Source organism: Doryrhamphus excisus, chromosome 15 (genome assembly GCF_030265055.1).
Source record: "Doryrhamphus excisus isolate RoL2022-K1 chromosome 15, RoL_Dexc_1.0, whole genome shotgun sequence".
NCBI lineage: Eukaryota > Metazoa > Chordata > Actinopteri > Syngnathiformes > Syngnathidae > Doryrhamphus > Doryrhamphus excisus.
The window spans coordinates 13,565,052-13,580,324 of record NC_080480.1 but is presented as its reverse complement, the minus strand read 5'-3'; the positions used below and the strand labels follow the sequence as shown (position 1 = coordinate 13,580,324).

General features: G+C 40.3%; 1 protein-coding gene across 2 annotated transcripts in view; it reads right to left on the bottom strand.

The window, feature by feature from the left end:
* Window positions 1-15,273, bottom strand: part of olfm2a (olfactomedin 2a) — a 68,583-nt gene that overhangs the window by 13,971 nt on the left and 39,339 nt on the right. For both annotated transcript variants that reach the window (XM_058050282.1, XM_058050280.1), the window contains exons 2-3: window positions 6,525-6,674; window positions 38-193 (exon numbers count right to left, since the gene is read on the bottom strand). In XM_058050282.1, the coding sequence (XP_057906265.1) occupies window positions 38-193; window positions 6,525-6,674 (306 nt within the window). The remainder of the gene's footprint in view (window positions 1-37; window positions 194-6,524; window positions 6,675-15,273) is intronic.

The window sequence follows — 15,273 nt, the reverse complement described above, 5'->3', positions numbered from 1 at the left end:
TGCCCAGCAACAATAAGAAATACAGGAAGTGAAGTACCTGAAAGCCTTTTGGGTTGAGACTCCGGGGGTTCTCCGAGGCCACCTTCAGCCTTCCATCCACCACCTTCATCATTCCTTCAGTCTCCCTCACGTACTGGAGATCCCTGTTGGTCCGCAGGTCTAGCACCTCCATGGACTGGCTTATGTTCTGGACCTGGTGACATTAGTGCATAGGACATACGGCAATGCCACAGACGTTCCAATCTCTGAGGCTGTCAATCAAAAGTGATCAATGTTTGATCCAAATCTCATCAGGATTATGCAGGTGTACCAAATAGCGGTGCCAATCCGTCTTTATTAGCGTGTAAGTCACATCCACGTCCCCCAATCCTGTTTGCAAAAATAAACTGTTCAATGCGCCGACGTCTATATATAGCAGAAAGGCGTCAGGGCGCCGTCTCTCTGCAGTGAGAATGCGGTTGTTTTGACTCTATTGACTTCCTGTGATGGCAGCTGCTTTGAGTTTCTGCAAATAGAGTGTTTGGAGTCATCAAGGAGATCATTTCAAATTAAAAAGCCAGCAAAGTTTCCTGTGAGTAAAGGAGGGGATTTGAATCGTGACCCTTTTATGCTTATCTTATCAATAGTTGGCACTGGTCCTGTTCTGTTTAAATATGGCAGCCATGGTTAGTTTGGGCAAACTGAAGCCATAATCTGCATCATCATGCCTCCTTTGGGGGATGGTTGAATGAGTGAGTGAATGAATGTTAAACTTGATAGAAGAAAAAGCTGGAGACAGTTTTCAAATTTCAAGCCAGGTTATTCTATTAGTTGGAGTATAATAAAACTGAAATAAAGTAAAACATTGGTTGACTTTCTAGCTGTTCTAACCACAAAACGTGTGAATTAGTCTGTCCTAGGGTGAAAACGCTGCCATTAAACCTGTCATAGTTTGACAATGTTTGCATTTTAAAATCATAACATGTCATACACGCTACAATTAAAGTAAAATAAAGTAAAATTACTCACTCTTTTCCTATGTCACTGTGAGTTCCATAGGTATGAATGTGAGTATGAATGATTTGACTGTCTATATGTGCCCTGTGATTGGTTGGTGACCAGTTCAAGGTGTACCCTGCCTCTCGCCCCAAGTCAGCTGGGATAGGTTCCAGCATACCTGTGACCCAAGTGATGATAAGCGGTAGAAAATGAATGAATGAATTGGTTGACTTCCTGGCTGTTCTAACCACAAAGCATGTGAATTAGCCTGTCGTAGGGTGAAACCGCTGCCATTAAACCTGTCAGAATTAAACTAAACTAAATTTAAACTAAAGTAAAGTAAAATTACTCATCTTTCCCTTCAGTGAGTTCCATAGGTATGAATGTGAGTGTGAATGGTTGTTTGTCTATATGTGCCCTGTGATTGGCTGGCGACCAGTCCAGGGTGTACCCCGCCTCTCGGCCCAAGTCAGCTGTGATAGGTTCCAGCATACCCGCGACCGTAGTGAGGATAAGCGGCATAGAAAATGGATGGATGGCATTCTCAAAGGCCCGCTGACCATCACAACTTCCTCCAGTTTGTCTTTCTGCACAGTTTGACCTTCCCAAAATCCAAACGGTACACCGCTTTGATTAAGCAAATGCACCCCGAGTCGTGACGCCACTGTCAAAGTCATATATGATTGTGACACTGCAGATATATAATATATACGCTGCACACTGTCAGGCTGCTATTTATTGATTCTCCATTCGCCAAATCGGCTCTGCTGCTAAGTTTAATCCTCTAATGCCGACACAGTCCATTCTTTTACTTGCTACATAACCCTCCTACGGTCACACCCCCTCAGCAAAGAGATCAGCCCAAGCAACGTTTCTCCGCATGTACCGCAGGAGGAGCTCACATGTTCTTAGTACGTCCACGCACAAAACAACACACTCACGCAGACGGGCACGCTTCCAAACTCCTCTGCTCTCCTCTCCTTATTTATTTCTCTATTTATTTACTGAGCAGTCCCAACTCTCCAAAAGGTCGCAGCTTGGCATTGAGTCTGTTGGTCCAGATGCCTGGCTCGCCTTCCCGATCCTCGGCCCACTCAGTGACTGTGTCCAGCCTACTGTTCTCTCCCACATGCTCCATCAAAAACACTGCTTTTTTCCCACTGACAAATTGCACTTAACCTCACAAACTCTGAATGTGAACGCTGATAGAACCTGTCGTCGGGAATAAATCCTAGTAAAGCCCTTGAGGTCGTACGATTCAGATGTTGTACAGCTGTTGAGTATTGTTAGTCAAAAATATGCAGATTTTACGTATCGCTTTATAAGCAGACCTAGCAACGCTGATTTGTGTGAATCTTTATGATGTCTTATATGGCCTTTTTTCTGTTTTTATGTCTACTATATTGGGTAATATGAGTCTAAAAGTGACTGTAGGGGTGTTGTTTTATGTTTAGAGGGCTCTAGTAATGTTTTAAAAGGTTGGTTTTTGATGCTGAAAATCTTCCATTTATAAATAAGGAATCTTAGTTTGACGAAATTCACTTAAGTTTGGACCATCAACAAAGAACTATATAAATTTGGTGATTTTTTTTTGCCTTTTATTAACGTTATAGTATTTTTAATAATCAGATTGATTTAATTATTATTTTTTTTTTAATTAGTTTTTTGGTATTTTCCGTTTTTTTTTGTTTTTAATTTTTGCTTATATTTTTGGTCATTTTTTTTAAAAATGCCGTTTATCTGATGCTGCATTTCTAAGACATTTTGTCTTAAAAGACGTGATGAAATGGTATCATGAATTGAATAAATCTGTCAACATCAGCCATCAAAGAGGCGGTGTAGGCGGGATGAGTGATCTGATTTCCATCTTCCATCGGTTATTCGGTCGGACAGGTGGTCAAAAGTAGGCCGCTCTACATCGATACTTTGTACGAGCTTTACGGGAATCTCAAAACACACATTTGCGCAAGGCTGTTAATGCATGCTCGTCTGTTCTTGTATTTTTTTTTTTTTTTTAAACACCGGTGGTAGGATTTTGTGGATGCGCTCCACTATAATACTTCCTCCGCATGCTCTGGATCCAAATGAGGGTGTCTCTATGTACTGTATGTATAGTCGTACTATTTTGCTTTTGTGCAGCACAAACCTCAAGTGTCCTCATTAAGGCGGTCTTTGGACTGTATTAGACAGGGGGATTATGTTACCTTTGATAACTGCAGCCTTATAGGCGAGGTTGGGCGAAATATATTATAATCACCCTCAGTCCGTTTCACATCTCAATGAAATGTACTGAAAAATGTACTTTTGTTGCCAGTGTCGGCGCTATAGAAGTTTTCCAAGGGATATTATAGTGCCTTCTTTGCTCGGAAAAATGACGATAGACTCAATTTTACCAGTCTTAAAGGTCCCATATTTTTTTCTTATGGTCGAAAGTGGCAGCCAGGCTCTTCTAGCTAGGGGTCGGGTCAGAGGTAGGAAGGAGCGATTTAGTTTACTATGTCCAAAACGATGGTTTGAGTGTCTCTTCTATCAAAAGTGGAGCAAAAGAGCGAAGGAGATGGTTGATTTGTCTGTTTGGTGCTTATGAAGGCTGTAGGGACACACACTGTATCACCATTGGAACATAATTGGAAAAGGTAATAATGCACAGTAGGGCACCTTTATTAACCAATATATAATTATGGTAATGGTTTTATTTCATTTGAACATGCATCAGATTACAATTGAATGCATCACATAATCAGTTCACAGTTCCACATGTCCAAAAGGAGTAGGAAGAAGCAAAGCTTATTAAATCCTACCCCTCCATCTGGTACTTTTACAATCAGTAACTGTTACATTTGTTCACTTCCTGCTTTCATAATATAGTTTTAAGTAATTTTGTTGTTTTTTTTTGTAATTTTTAAGTTTTATTTATGTCACGTACCGAAGTACGAGGCGATATGACCATACAATGACATAACAGGTACCATAGTAAGTATCAATATAGTGATACATATATAGCACATCATGACTGGTTCAAGACTCTTCATCCTTGTATTTAGCAAACATCAACTGCTTGTATTGTTTCTTGAATTGGCTCATCGTTGTGCATTGTTTGAGGGTCTTACTCAATCCATTCCATAGTTTGATTCCACATACTGAAATGCTATGGCTTTTTAACGTAGTCCTGGCATATAAGTGTTTCAAATGTAGTTCTTCCCTGAGATCATATTTCTCCTCTCTTGTAGATAAGTATTGGATGACATTTTTAGCTAATTGGTTATTTTTAGCCTTATGCATTATTTTAGCTGTTTGAAGATGAGCTATATCAGCAAGTTTAAGTATATGTGATTTTAGAAATAAGGAATTAGTATGTTCTCTGTAGGCGGCATTATGAATTATCCTTACTGCCCTTTTTTGCAGTACATTTAGCGAGTGAAGATTGCTTTTATAGTTATTACGCTATATTTGCCACACAATAAGTAAGATATGGTAGAACCACAAATTTACTGTAAATATATTGGATAAAAGCCCTTATGCAACTTACTCTCCCACCAAAAAAACACACTATTCCCTGAGTCAAGTGTCAGAAAACACCATCTCGGCTCCACTCTTCCCTAAATGCGTGTAAATTTTGCACGCTTGAAAGCTGCAGCAGACACCGTCTGTCTGGGGAAAGACAAACTTCAGCCAGGCAGAATGCAATATGTGGAATTCAGGTACCCGACTGATCCGGCGGGGCCTCGGAGCTCCCTTCTTGCATCTCAATTTAACCCCGCCTCCCTCGCAGGAGCACATCAATGTCAGGCTGCGCGTTTTATCGCTCCTCCCTTTGCAAGCGCTCTGCGCTGCTCTGTGTTGCTAGAATAATAGAAGAAGCTGCAGAGGTGACTTATCAAGCTGTTGCTTCCGCCCGGAACACCGCTAGTTGACACGCACCTGGAGAACAAACATGCCTGTTTCCTGTCCGTTGTCTCACCTCTGATCTGTGTTTGGCACGCTTGTGACGGGAAAGCTATTTGCATCAAACACACGGAACAGGAGGTCAAAAACATCCTGCATCAAAAGGGTTTTAGCGCTGAATTGATTAGCCACTTTTATTTACTGTGCAACAATACAAATGAAACCAAACAATGTACTGAATGGTTAGAATGGAAGTACAGCTAACAAAGCTAAGATCCTTAATAAGTCAAGACTTGCCAGGTCCACTAGGTGTCAATAATGGAAGCTCTATTTTACCATTGCACCACATAGCCCCAATGGAAGTGGGGCCTTTATCCCGAACTGCACCAAAATGGAATGATGCCATTTTGGTGAAGGTTTGACTGTTTTTACATCATTGTGAAAGTGGGTACTTCAGCATTTTTTGTTTAGTTTTTACATGTACAGCAGGGGATGAATAAATAAATAAATATTTATTATATAAATATATTTATTATATATTAAATATATTTATTGATATATTTTTGTATAATTTTATGAATAAATAAATATATATTTATTAAATAAAAAATATTTATATATTTATAAAACTTATATGAAAATATAAAAAGAAATAAATAAATATTTATTTATTTATAAAAAAATAAAAATATATAAATGAATATATTTAATATATAATATATTTATATAATAAATACATTAATATTTATTTATTATATAAATATATTTATTGATATATTTTTTATAATTTTTAAACCAAAATTTATATATATATATAAATGTATATATTTGGACAAAATTTATTTATACTATTTTTCATAAAAATGTGTATATATATATATATATGTATATGTGTGTGTGTGTGTATATATATATATATTTTACATCATATATTTTTTACATCAAATATCTCAATTGGACGAGTGGTTAGCGCGCAGGCCTTACAGCTACCTCGGCCATCTCTGTGTGGAGTTTGCATGTTCTCCCCGTGCATGCGTTGTTTTTTTCTGGGTACTCCGGTTTCCTCCCACATTCCAAAAACATGCTAGGTTAATTAGCGACTCCAAATTGTCCATAGGTATGAATGTGAGTGTGAATGGTTGTTTGTCTATATGTGCCCTGTGATTGGCTGGCGACCCGAAGACAGCTCGGATAGGCTCCAGCACCCCCTTCACCCTTGTGAGGATAAGCGGTAAAAAATGAATAAATGAATGAATCTGAATTGGTCAATAGCAATTCTACTTCATGCAAACTCAATTCAAACTCATGGCACTGAATTGGAATCTGGGAGACATTCTCAGTTCCATTCGGAATTTTGTACAAACCTGACACCTGTCTTTTTTGAGTAATTACAGATAACGGCAGTTATTTGTTTTTGTAGACCATGCACCTGACGACGATACAAGAATGCTTTGATAATGTAGCGGCATCAATTGACCTTGCTGATGCTAACAAACACCTTTTGATGGAGGCAACAACGCATACAACAACCCTAGTTAAGAAACTTTCCCAAGAAATCATCAACACTTTACATCGTGTGCCCGACAGCCGGCGCCTCGCGAACGACTCGCCCGCGTTCACAGTTGTGTCTCAGAACGAGTTGTGTTATGGACAGCTGTCACCTTCTCCATGAGCTGACGGAGTTGCCTGCTGCGTGGGTCGCGGTTACACATGTTCTGGGCCGGCGCGACCACCGTGCAGATACACTTCCCATCTGCGCCCTGCGCCGAGCTGTAGATCTGCCAGCCTTCCTCCGGGCTCGGGTACAGCGCCTGCGGACCACAAACAACACAGCGACATGTACATTTAGAGATGCGGCGCTGTCGCTTGCTGTTTTGACGCCCGCTACGGCAAAGCATGGAAAGATGAAAGATTTCTAAAGCATTACATTCATCTCAGACTTTAGAGGGGAAAAAGACCTTTTAATACATTCCGTATGGTGATTAGTTGTGCCCATTCTGTCACCATAAGTTAGCTGCAGTTGTAATTTCTTCTTGGGATTCTCTTTCTGTCTCGCAGCCCTGTCACAAGTTGTTCTCTCCTAAAGGCAATTAATGGCAATTGATTCCTCCCCTCCAACTAGCGAAAATCACTTGCTGTCTAATTTTAGCTTTCAGTAGTGGAGAGCAGCGCATGGGGGGGGGGACAGCGAGGTTGAGTGTTTGCAGCATCAAAGGCACCATGAAGGGGGTAAACGATACTGTAGGTAGCAGTCACGGAGGAAATGAATTCATCAATTAGTTGTGCACTAGTTGCTTATTTTTGTTTACTTGGTTAAAGTACCTGTTTGAATGTTGTCAAGTGATTTTTCAATGGCGGTCTTTATCATCACGTCATGTTGTGCCTCTTTAGACAGCAAACTAAAGTTTTTGATATTAATTTATTCATACGAAAACTCAGACAATTTTTTATATATTTTTTTTACAAAAAAATTATATATATATAAATGTATATATTTTGACAAAATTTATATATATATTTATAAAAATTATATATATATATATTATGTTTGTTATAAAAAAATATATATTTTGACAATTAATATATTTTTTTATAAAAAATATAAATTTATTTAAAAAATATTTATAAAATAATTTTTTTATAAAATTAAATGGTCAAAATATATAAATTTAGATATATATAAATTATATATATATATATATATATATATATATATATATATATATATAAATATTTTTCTTACACCAAATATCTCAATAGGAGGGCTGCACGGCGGAGAGTGGTTAGCGTGTAGGCCTCGCAACTAGGAGACCGGAGTTCAATTCCACCCAAAGGTTTTTGTTATTAATTTATTCATACCAAAACTGAGGTAATTTTTAAATTTTAATTTTTAAAAAATATATACATTTTGTAAAAATATATAAATTTATATATATATATATTAATATAAAATATATATAAATTTTGTCAAAATATATAAATTATATATATATATATATATAAGTTATATTTTTCTTACACCAAATATCTCAATTGGAAGGCTGCACGGCGGACGAGTGGTTAGCGTGTAGGCCTCACAACTAGGAGACCGGAGGTCAATTCCGCCCTCTGCCATCTCTGTGTGGAGTTTGCATGTTCTCCCCGCACATGCATGGGTTTTCTTCAGGTACTCCGGTTTCCTCCCACATTCCAACAACATGCTAGGTTAATTGGCGACTCCAAATTGTCCATAGGTATGAATGTGAGTGTGAATGGTTGTTTGTCTATATGTGCCCTGTGATTGGCTGGCGACCAGTCCAGGGTGTACACCACCTCTCGCCCAAAGACATCTGGGATAGGCTCCAGCACCAAATAGCTCCATTCAAATGAATGAATGAATGCTGGTACTGTATTGTACTTTTCAGTGGTTGTTTAAATGGCGTGGGAAAAAACCACACAGCACCATGGAAAAAAAAAAAAAGACAATCCAAGAGATGAGGAGATGGAGTATAGGTTTCATTGAAGATGACGAAGCAACACTATCAAAGAGGAAGAGCAGTGGATTCAGGCTGTGTGAAAAACAGAAGCTTCGATAAGTTTGGACGCGGGGAGGAAATGGAGCTGTCCGCCGATCAATAATGCAGCCTGTTACCAGCAGGGTCTGGGTGGAGGAAGGGGGAGGATGGAGGCCGGGGCTGAAAGGATGGATGTGTCTCTTGGACTAATCCAATCAGAAGTAGTGCTGAGTGCTTGCAAACACACACACACACACACACAACTACACAAACACATACATGCATGGGCTTGTGGAGGCTTTCATTCACATCCTTTAGCATACAAGGCCAAAATGTAATGAGAGAAGGATCAGCCATTTTGGAGATGGAAATTAAAGAGCCATCAACATAAGTGCAGGCAGAAGGCAGCAAATAAAATCGCCTCGTTTCCCTCTGAGCGACGCTGCAATGTCGTCCTCTTTGGTCCACGGATCACATGGAAATGTTTTTTGGCCAACAACAAAGGCTGGACTATAAAGCAGCAACCACACACACACACACACACACACACACACACACACCATGTCTTCATTTCCTCTCACTCTGTCGAATTCATTTCAACTTTTTATTATGATAAAATGAACTGTGGTGATAGCATTGTGGGCGTTACTATTGAATATTACAGTTCTATCAATGATAAGCACCCTAATAATTACAATATATGGCATTATATTCAGATTGAATCTACTTTGTATTAAAGTATGCTAAAGATGTACAATATATATTCATTTCCTGACCCCCAGCACAGCCATGGAAGCGCCTGTCATCATGAATGAATGTATGAATATAGGAATCAATTGGCAAATGTATTTCGGGAATGAATGAAAGAATGACTACTGTGTTTTGTTGACTAAAATCATTCATTTTTTACCACTTATCCTCACGAGGGTCGCAGGGGGTGCTGGAGCCTATCCCAGCTGTCTTCTGGAGAGAGGGCGGGGTACACCCTGGACTGGTCGCCAGCCAATCACAGGGCACATATAGACAAACAACCATTCACACTCACATTCATACCTATGGACAATTTGGAGTCGCCAATTAACCTAGCATGTTTTTGGAATGTGGGAGGAAACCGGAGTACCTGGAGTAAACCCACGCATGCACGGGGAGAACATGCAAACTCCACACAGAGATGGCCGAGGGTGGAATTGAACTTGGGTCTCCTATTTGTGAAGCCTGTGTGCTAACCACTCGGAGACCGTGCAGCCCCTAAAAGGATTGATTTCCTTTTGTTTATAAATTTGGGTAATAAGAGTTTAAAAGTCAATATAGGGGTGTTATTTCATGTCTAGAGGGCTCTAATAATGCTTAAATATTCATTCGTTTTCTACTGCTTATCCACACGAGGGTCAACCGGGGTGCTGGAGCCTATCCCAGCTGTCTTCAGGCGAGAGGCGGGCAAACTCCACATAGAGAAAATGAACAAATAAAATAAAATAAAAAATAAAATAAAGTGAAATTATATTTAATACAGGGCTGCACGGCAAACTAGTGGTTAGCGCGCAGACCTCACAGCTAGGAGACCCAGGTTTAATTCCACCCCGGAGTTTGCACGTTCTCCCCGTGCATGCGTGAATTTTCTTCGGTTTCCTCCCACATTCCAAAAACATGCTAGGTTAATTGGCGACTCCAAATTGTCCATAGGTATGAATGTGAGTGTGAATGGTTGTTTGTCTATATGTGCCCTGTGATTGGCTGGCCACCAGTCCAGGGTGTACCTCGCCTCTTGCCCGAAGACAGCTGGGATAGGCTCCAGCAGCCCCGCGACCCTTGTGAGGATATGCGGTAGAAAATGAATGAATATATTAAATACATTATTTAAATAATGTGCAAAAATCAGCTTGCCTTAAGGGAATTCTATGTACTTTTATTTCTTGTTCTTGTTATTTTTTGTACAGTGCATTGCTGATTCTGTAAGCTCACAGTTTCCACTTTAAAGTGGAAATTTCCATTGCTTCTTGCTTCTTTAGACTTTTCATTTTGATTGGTATCGAATTTTTCGAGTTCTTGTGTCCACATGCTCTAGTGTCTGCTTTCATTGTTGTACTGCGGCATGCTGCATGTGTATACTGTATATATGTTTACACAAACCCTCACAGCAGCCTACTTAATAATGCATGCATTTTTATATGCAACAACCCCCCCCCCCCATGAGCATTTTTTGTTTGGAAAGCAGTGCGGTTGTAATGCATTCCTGCAAATCTGTGGGTGTACTCTTAGTGTATGGAGGACATTGATGATGGAGTCTTGGCGTGATAGCAGGTGGAGATAGCATGTAGTTAACTGTGTGAGCATGTAATGCCTTCATTATAAATGTGTCGCCTGCATACTATGCAATATATGTCATCATAATATATAATATATGCATCCATAAAGTCAAAGTTAAAGCAGGGGGGGAATACTTGAGGCCCGTCCGCTCCGCCGTGTCCGTAACTTCATTTTCCAACTCATAGCGCACTTCCTCCAGCTTCTCAGCAACACTTCTCTCCTCTTTATTAATATTTCATAAACGCCGAGCTGAAATTAAGAGCGTATTTGAGTGCGTTCCAATTTCCATTCTGCTCCAACTTGCCTATTCAGACGGACAACCTCAGGCAAGGAGGGATTCACTTCATAATGTGATGTCTATCTGCAAAAAGAATGGGTTCATTTAAAGCCAGGGGTGTCCAAAGCGCGGCCCATGGGCCATTTTTAGCCTGCAGCCCATTTTTCACTGGTAATAACATGCATGTAAATGCAAATTGAAGCAATGTATGTATGATTTAGACAGGTCGAAGTGGTGTGCTGTCACTATTATGCCATAAACTCGGGATGAAATCTTCCCCTGACGGACACATGATGGTCGTTTAAAGAGACAGGAAAGCGTTGACTGCCCTAGAAATGCAGCATCTCCAGATGATGTGAAAGATAAGATGGAATATGCAAGTGATGGCCACCAAATCACTTCGGTGGCCATTTTTTTTTTTTCGCCCGACCACCACAACAAGCCTTTCCTCTCCAACCAATAAAGTAGAACTTTTGGGTGCTTGCTAAATTTTTTTTTTTTTTACTAGGCCATTTTTATTTTTATCGGCTAATTTGGCCGGTGGACTTTATCGCCGGCGGCGGTTCACGATGGCGACTCAGAGGGGGATCAGTGGCAGTTAGCGCTTAGTGAATATCACTTTGTGGTAATGGCGTGAATATCAATTTGTTTCTTGTTTCCTGTGTGCCACATGAATGCTCTGCTCTAGGGGTGGGCATGCCAATTAGCAATAGCGGTGATGCAGTCACTCACCCGCGGAAAACGCCTCATATAACACAGTCATTGGCAGGTCTTTACAAATGGCCAAAAAGGATATCCCATCATACCAGTTTATGTCCTAAATAGCACCCAGTATAGCGTCAACACACATTCGTCATAAAGACACTGTAGAGACTCTGCAGTCATTGGTCGGTTTTCATGTCAATATAGTAGGTCACATCACCCATATAGCATACAGAGCAGTACATCTACTGTATTGTCTCTAACAGTCATTGGCCAGTCTACTTGCCAATGCAGCAAACTGGTTGCTATGAGCAATCATAGTCCACAAGTTTACCTTGGTCCCGCCTTCTTGCACATTTTCTGACTATATTGTCATAGAACGGTCATAGTCAACTAAATTACCTCATAGCAACTAGCAAGGATATGTCGGTATGTCCTACTATACTGTATCTGCAAATATTACCGGTAATTGACCGGTCTACATGTCAAATTATCACACATACAGTAGCTTGTAGCCCCTGGATCCCGCATTCTTGCCTGGTCTGAGACTTTATGCTGTAATTGGCCGGTCTAAATGTCAGTCACAGTCAACTCCTTTAAGGTGTTAAAGTAGCTCATAGTACTTCCTGTATGGTCTCCGGCTTGATACAGTCATTGGCCGGTCTAAATGCAAACCATATTCAACTTGTTTACCTGGTAAAGTAGCTCATAGTACTTCTTGTATGGTCTGTGGCTTGTTATAGTCGTTGGCCGGTCTAAAAGCAAATCATATTCTACTTGTTTTACTGTTACAGTAGCTCATAGTACTTTTTGTATGGTCTCTGGCTTGATACAGTCATTGGTCGGTCTAAATGCAAATCATATTCAACTTGTTTACCTGTTAAAGTAGCTCATAGTACTTCCTGTGTGGTCTCTGGCTTGATACAGTCATTGGCCGGTCTAAATGCAAATCATATTCAAGTTGTTTACCTGTTACAGCAGCTCATAGTACTTCCTGTATGGTCTCTGGCTTGATACAGTCATTGGCCGGTCTAAATGCAAATCATATTCAACTTGTTTACCTGGTAAAGTAGCTCATAGAACTTTTTGGATACAGTCATTGACCGGTCTAAATGCAAATCATATTCAACTTGTTTACCTGTTACAGTAGCTCATAGTACTTCCTGTATGGTGTCCGACTTGATACAGTCATTGACCGGTCTAAATGCAAATCATATTCAACTTGTTTACCTGTTACAATAGCTCATAGTACTTCCTGTGTGGTCTCTGGCTTGATACAGTCATTGGCCGGTCTAAATGCAAATCATATTCAACTTGTTTACCTGTTACAGCAGCTCATAGTACTTCCTGTATGGGCTCTGGCTTGATACAGTCATTGGCCGGTCTAAATGCAAATCATATTCAACTTGTTTACCTGGTAAAGTAGCTCATAGAACTTCTTGGATACAGTCATTGACCGGTCTAAATGCAAATCATATTCAACTTGTTTACCTGTTACAGTAGCTCATAGTACTTCCTGTATGGTGTCCGACTTGATACAGTCATTGACCGGTCTAAATGCAAATCATATTCAACTTGTTTACCTGTTACAATAGCTCATAGTACTTCCTGTATGGTCTCTGGCTCTATTCAGTCATTGGCCGGTCTAAATGCAAATGATATTCAACTTGTTTACGTGTTACAGTAGCTCATAGTACTGCGATTCCGTGTTCTTGTGTGGTCTCCGGCTTGATACAGTCATTGGCTGGTCTAAATGACCATCACATTTGTCAAGGGAAAATTTTATGCTGGACATTTTTTTAAGAATGAGATGTAAAATTGAATAAAAAAAAGTTGTTGACCACTGCTTTACACTGTCACTGACTGGTCTAAATGTCAATCATAGTCGACTACTTTACCGGAATACATTTTTAAAGATTTGTTGTAAAATATGATGCAGTAGTTGCAAGACTATACTGTACATAGTTAAGCATATTATGCTAATTGTTAAGCATGATTTTCCTTTCCATTTTGCCCAGTTGCTAATTTTTCATCCTGCCAATCACATTTTTGGTCATCCAAGCATCTGCTTACGACGGTTAAGCTACATGATGCTGACAAACCGTATTGTTCAGCAGCAAGCATTACAGCAACCAACTAATCGACGTCTACTACTTCCACTAATCAACAACGGCAGCGATGAAGCCATGAGGCCGTTAATGATTAACAAAGTTCAGCGGGATTATCCAATTAGGCGCCGGCGCTGGCAGTATTGCTGTCGAGAGGATGGACATCCTCCCGTGTTTCATTAGAGCGCCCCCGGAGCTGGCTGCCGTACAGGCGCGGGTAAATGAGATCATAAATCCGCTGCTCCCTACTTTTATGAGCATGACGGGAAGTCTATTAGAACTTTCATAAGCGGCGGGCGGTGCCAGCAGAGCGTGCGGGCCGCGACAACACGCCAGTCAGCTGATCTCGCAAGAGGAAAAAGAAAGGGGAGAAGGGGAGGCAGTTTGGGAATGCGTCAAGTTGGGTTTTGCAAGTCTGGAGAGAATCGGGATGCACGGGCAACCCGGTGCCATCTTTCTCGAAGAGAGTAAACGAAGATAAACTAACCTAAATACACTTCTTGTTGAAGGAAACCGGATCACCTCCCTGTGGCCCTGATGTTTTGTCTGGCTCTTGGAGCATAAGTATTGGGACATACAGCCAATATTCCAACAGGAGGTGAAAATGAAACGAAATATCGCCACTTAGTTTTGTGTCTCTATTGGGAATTTCTGATCTATTCATTCATTAGAATATGGTGTGATGAAAAGTCTGTGATTTTAGACCTAACACAGGTGATACCTTGTGATGTTTAGCCTTTTTCAACACAGACATCTCGCAAAATTGCCTCATCAGCATAACTGAAGAGCCGGTCTTTGCCTTTTACACAGAACAGAGCCAAGGCAGGCTATTGCTGCCACTGTATGTGCTTTTACACAGCATCCATCCATTTTCTAAACTGCTTATACTGACTGGGGTCGCGGGGGGATGCTGCAGCCTATCCCAGCTGTTTTGGACTGGAAAATCATTCACACTCACATTCATACCTATGCACAATTTGGAGTCTCCCAAAACAGGGAGAACATGTAAACTCCACACAAAGATGCCCGAGCGGAGAATCGAACCCTGGTGTCCTAGCTGTGTGGCCTAACCACTCGTACACCATACGGCTCGAAAATGGCATGGCAAAAATAGTTTTGACAAAAACTGGGGTGGCCAAAAAAATATCTATCTATATATATATATGTATATATATACTTATGTATTTATTTATGTATTTTTTTGGCCACTCCAGTTTTTGTCAAAAATATTTTTGCCAAATTTTCACGTCACATGGTGGACGAGTGGTTAGGTCACACAGCTAGGAGAACTGGGTTCGATTCTCTGCTAGGGCATCTCTGTGTGGAGTTTGCATGTTCTCCCTGTTTTGGGAGACTACAAATTGTCCATAGGTATGAATGTGAGTGTGAATGATTGTCCAGTCCAAAACAGCTGGGATAGGCTCCAGCATACCCCCCAGTCAGTATAAGCGGTTTAGAAAATGGATGAATGGCATCCATTTTCATACAGTAGTGCCACAAACAAGTCAATTCATATGTGTTT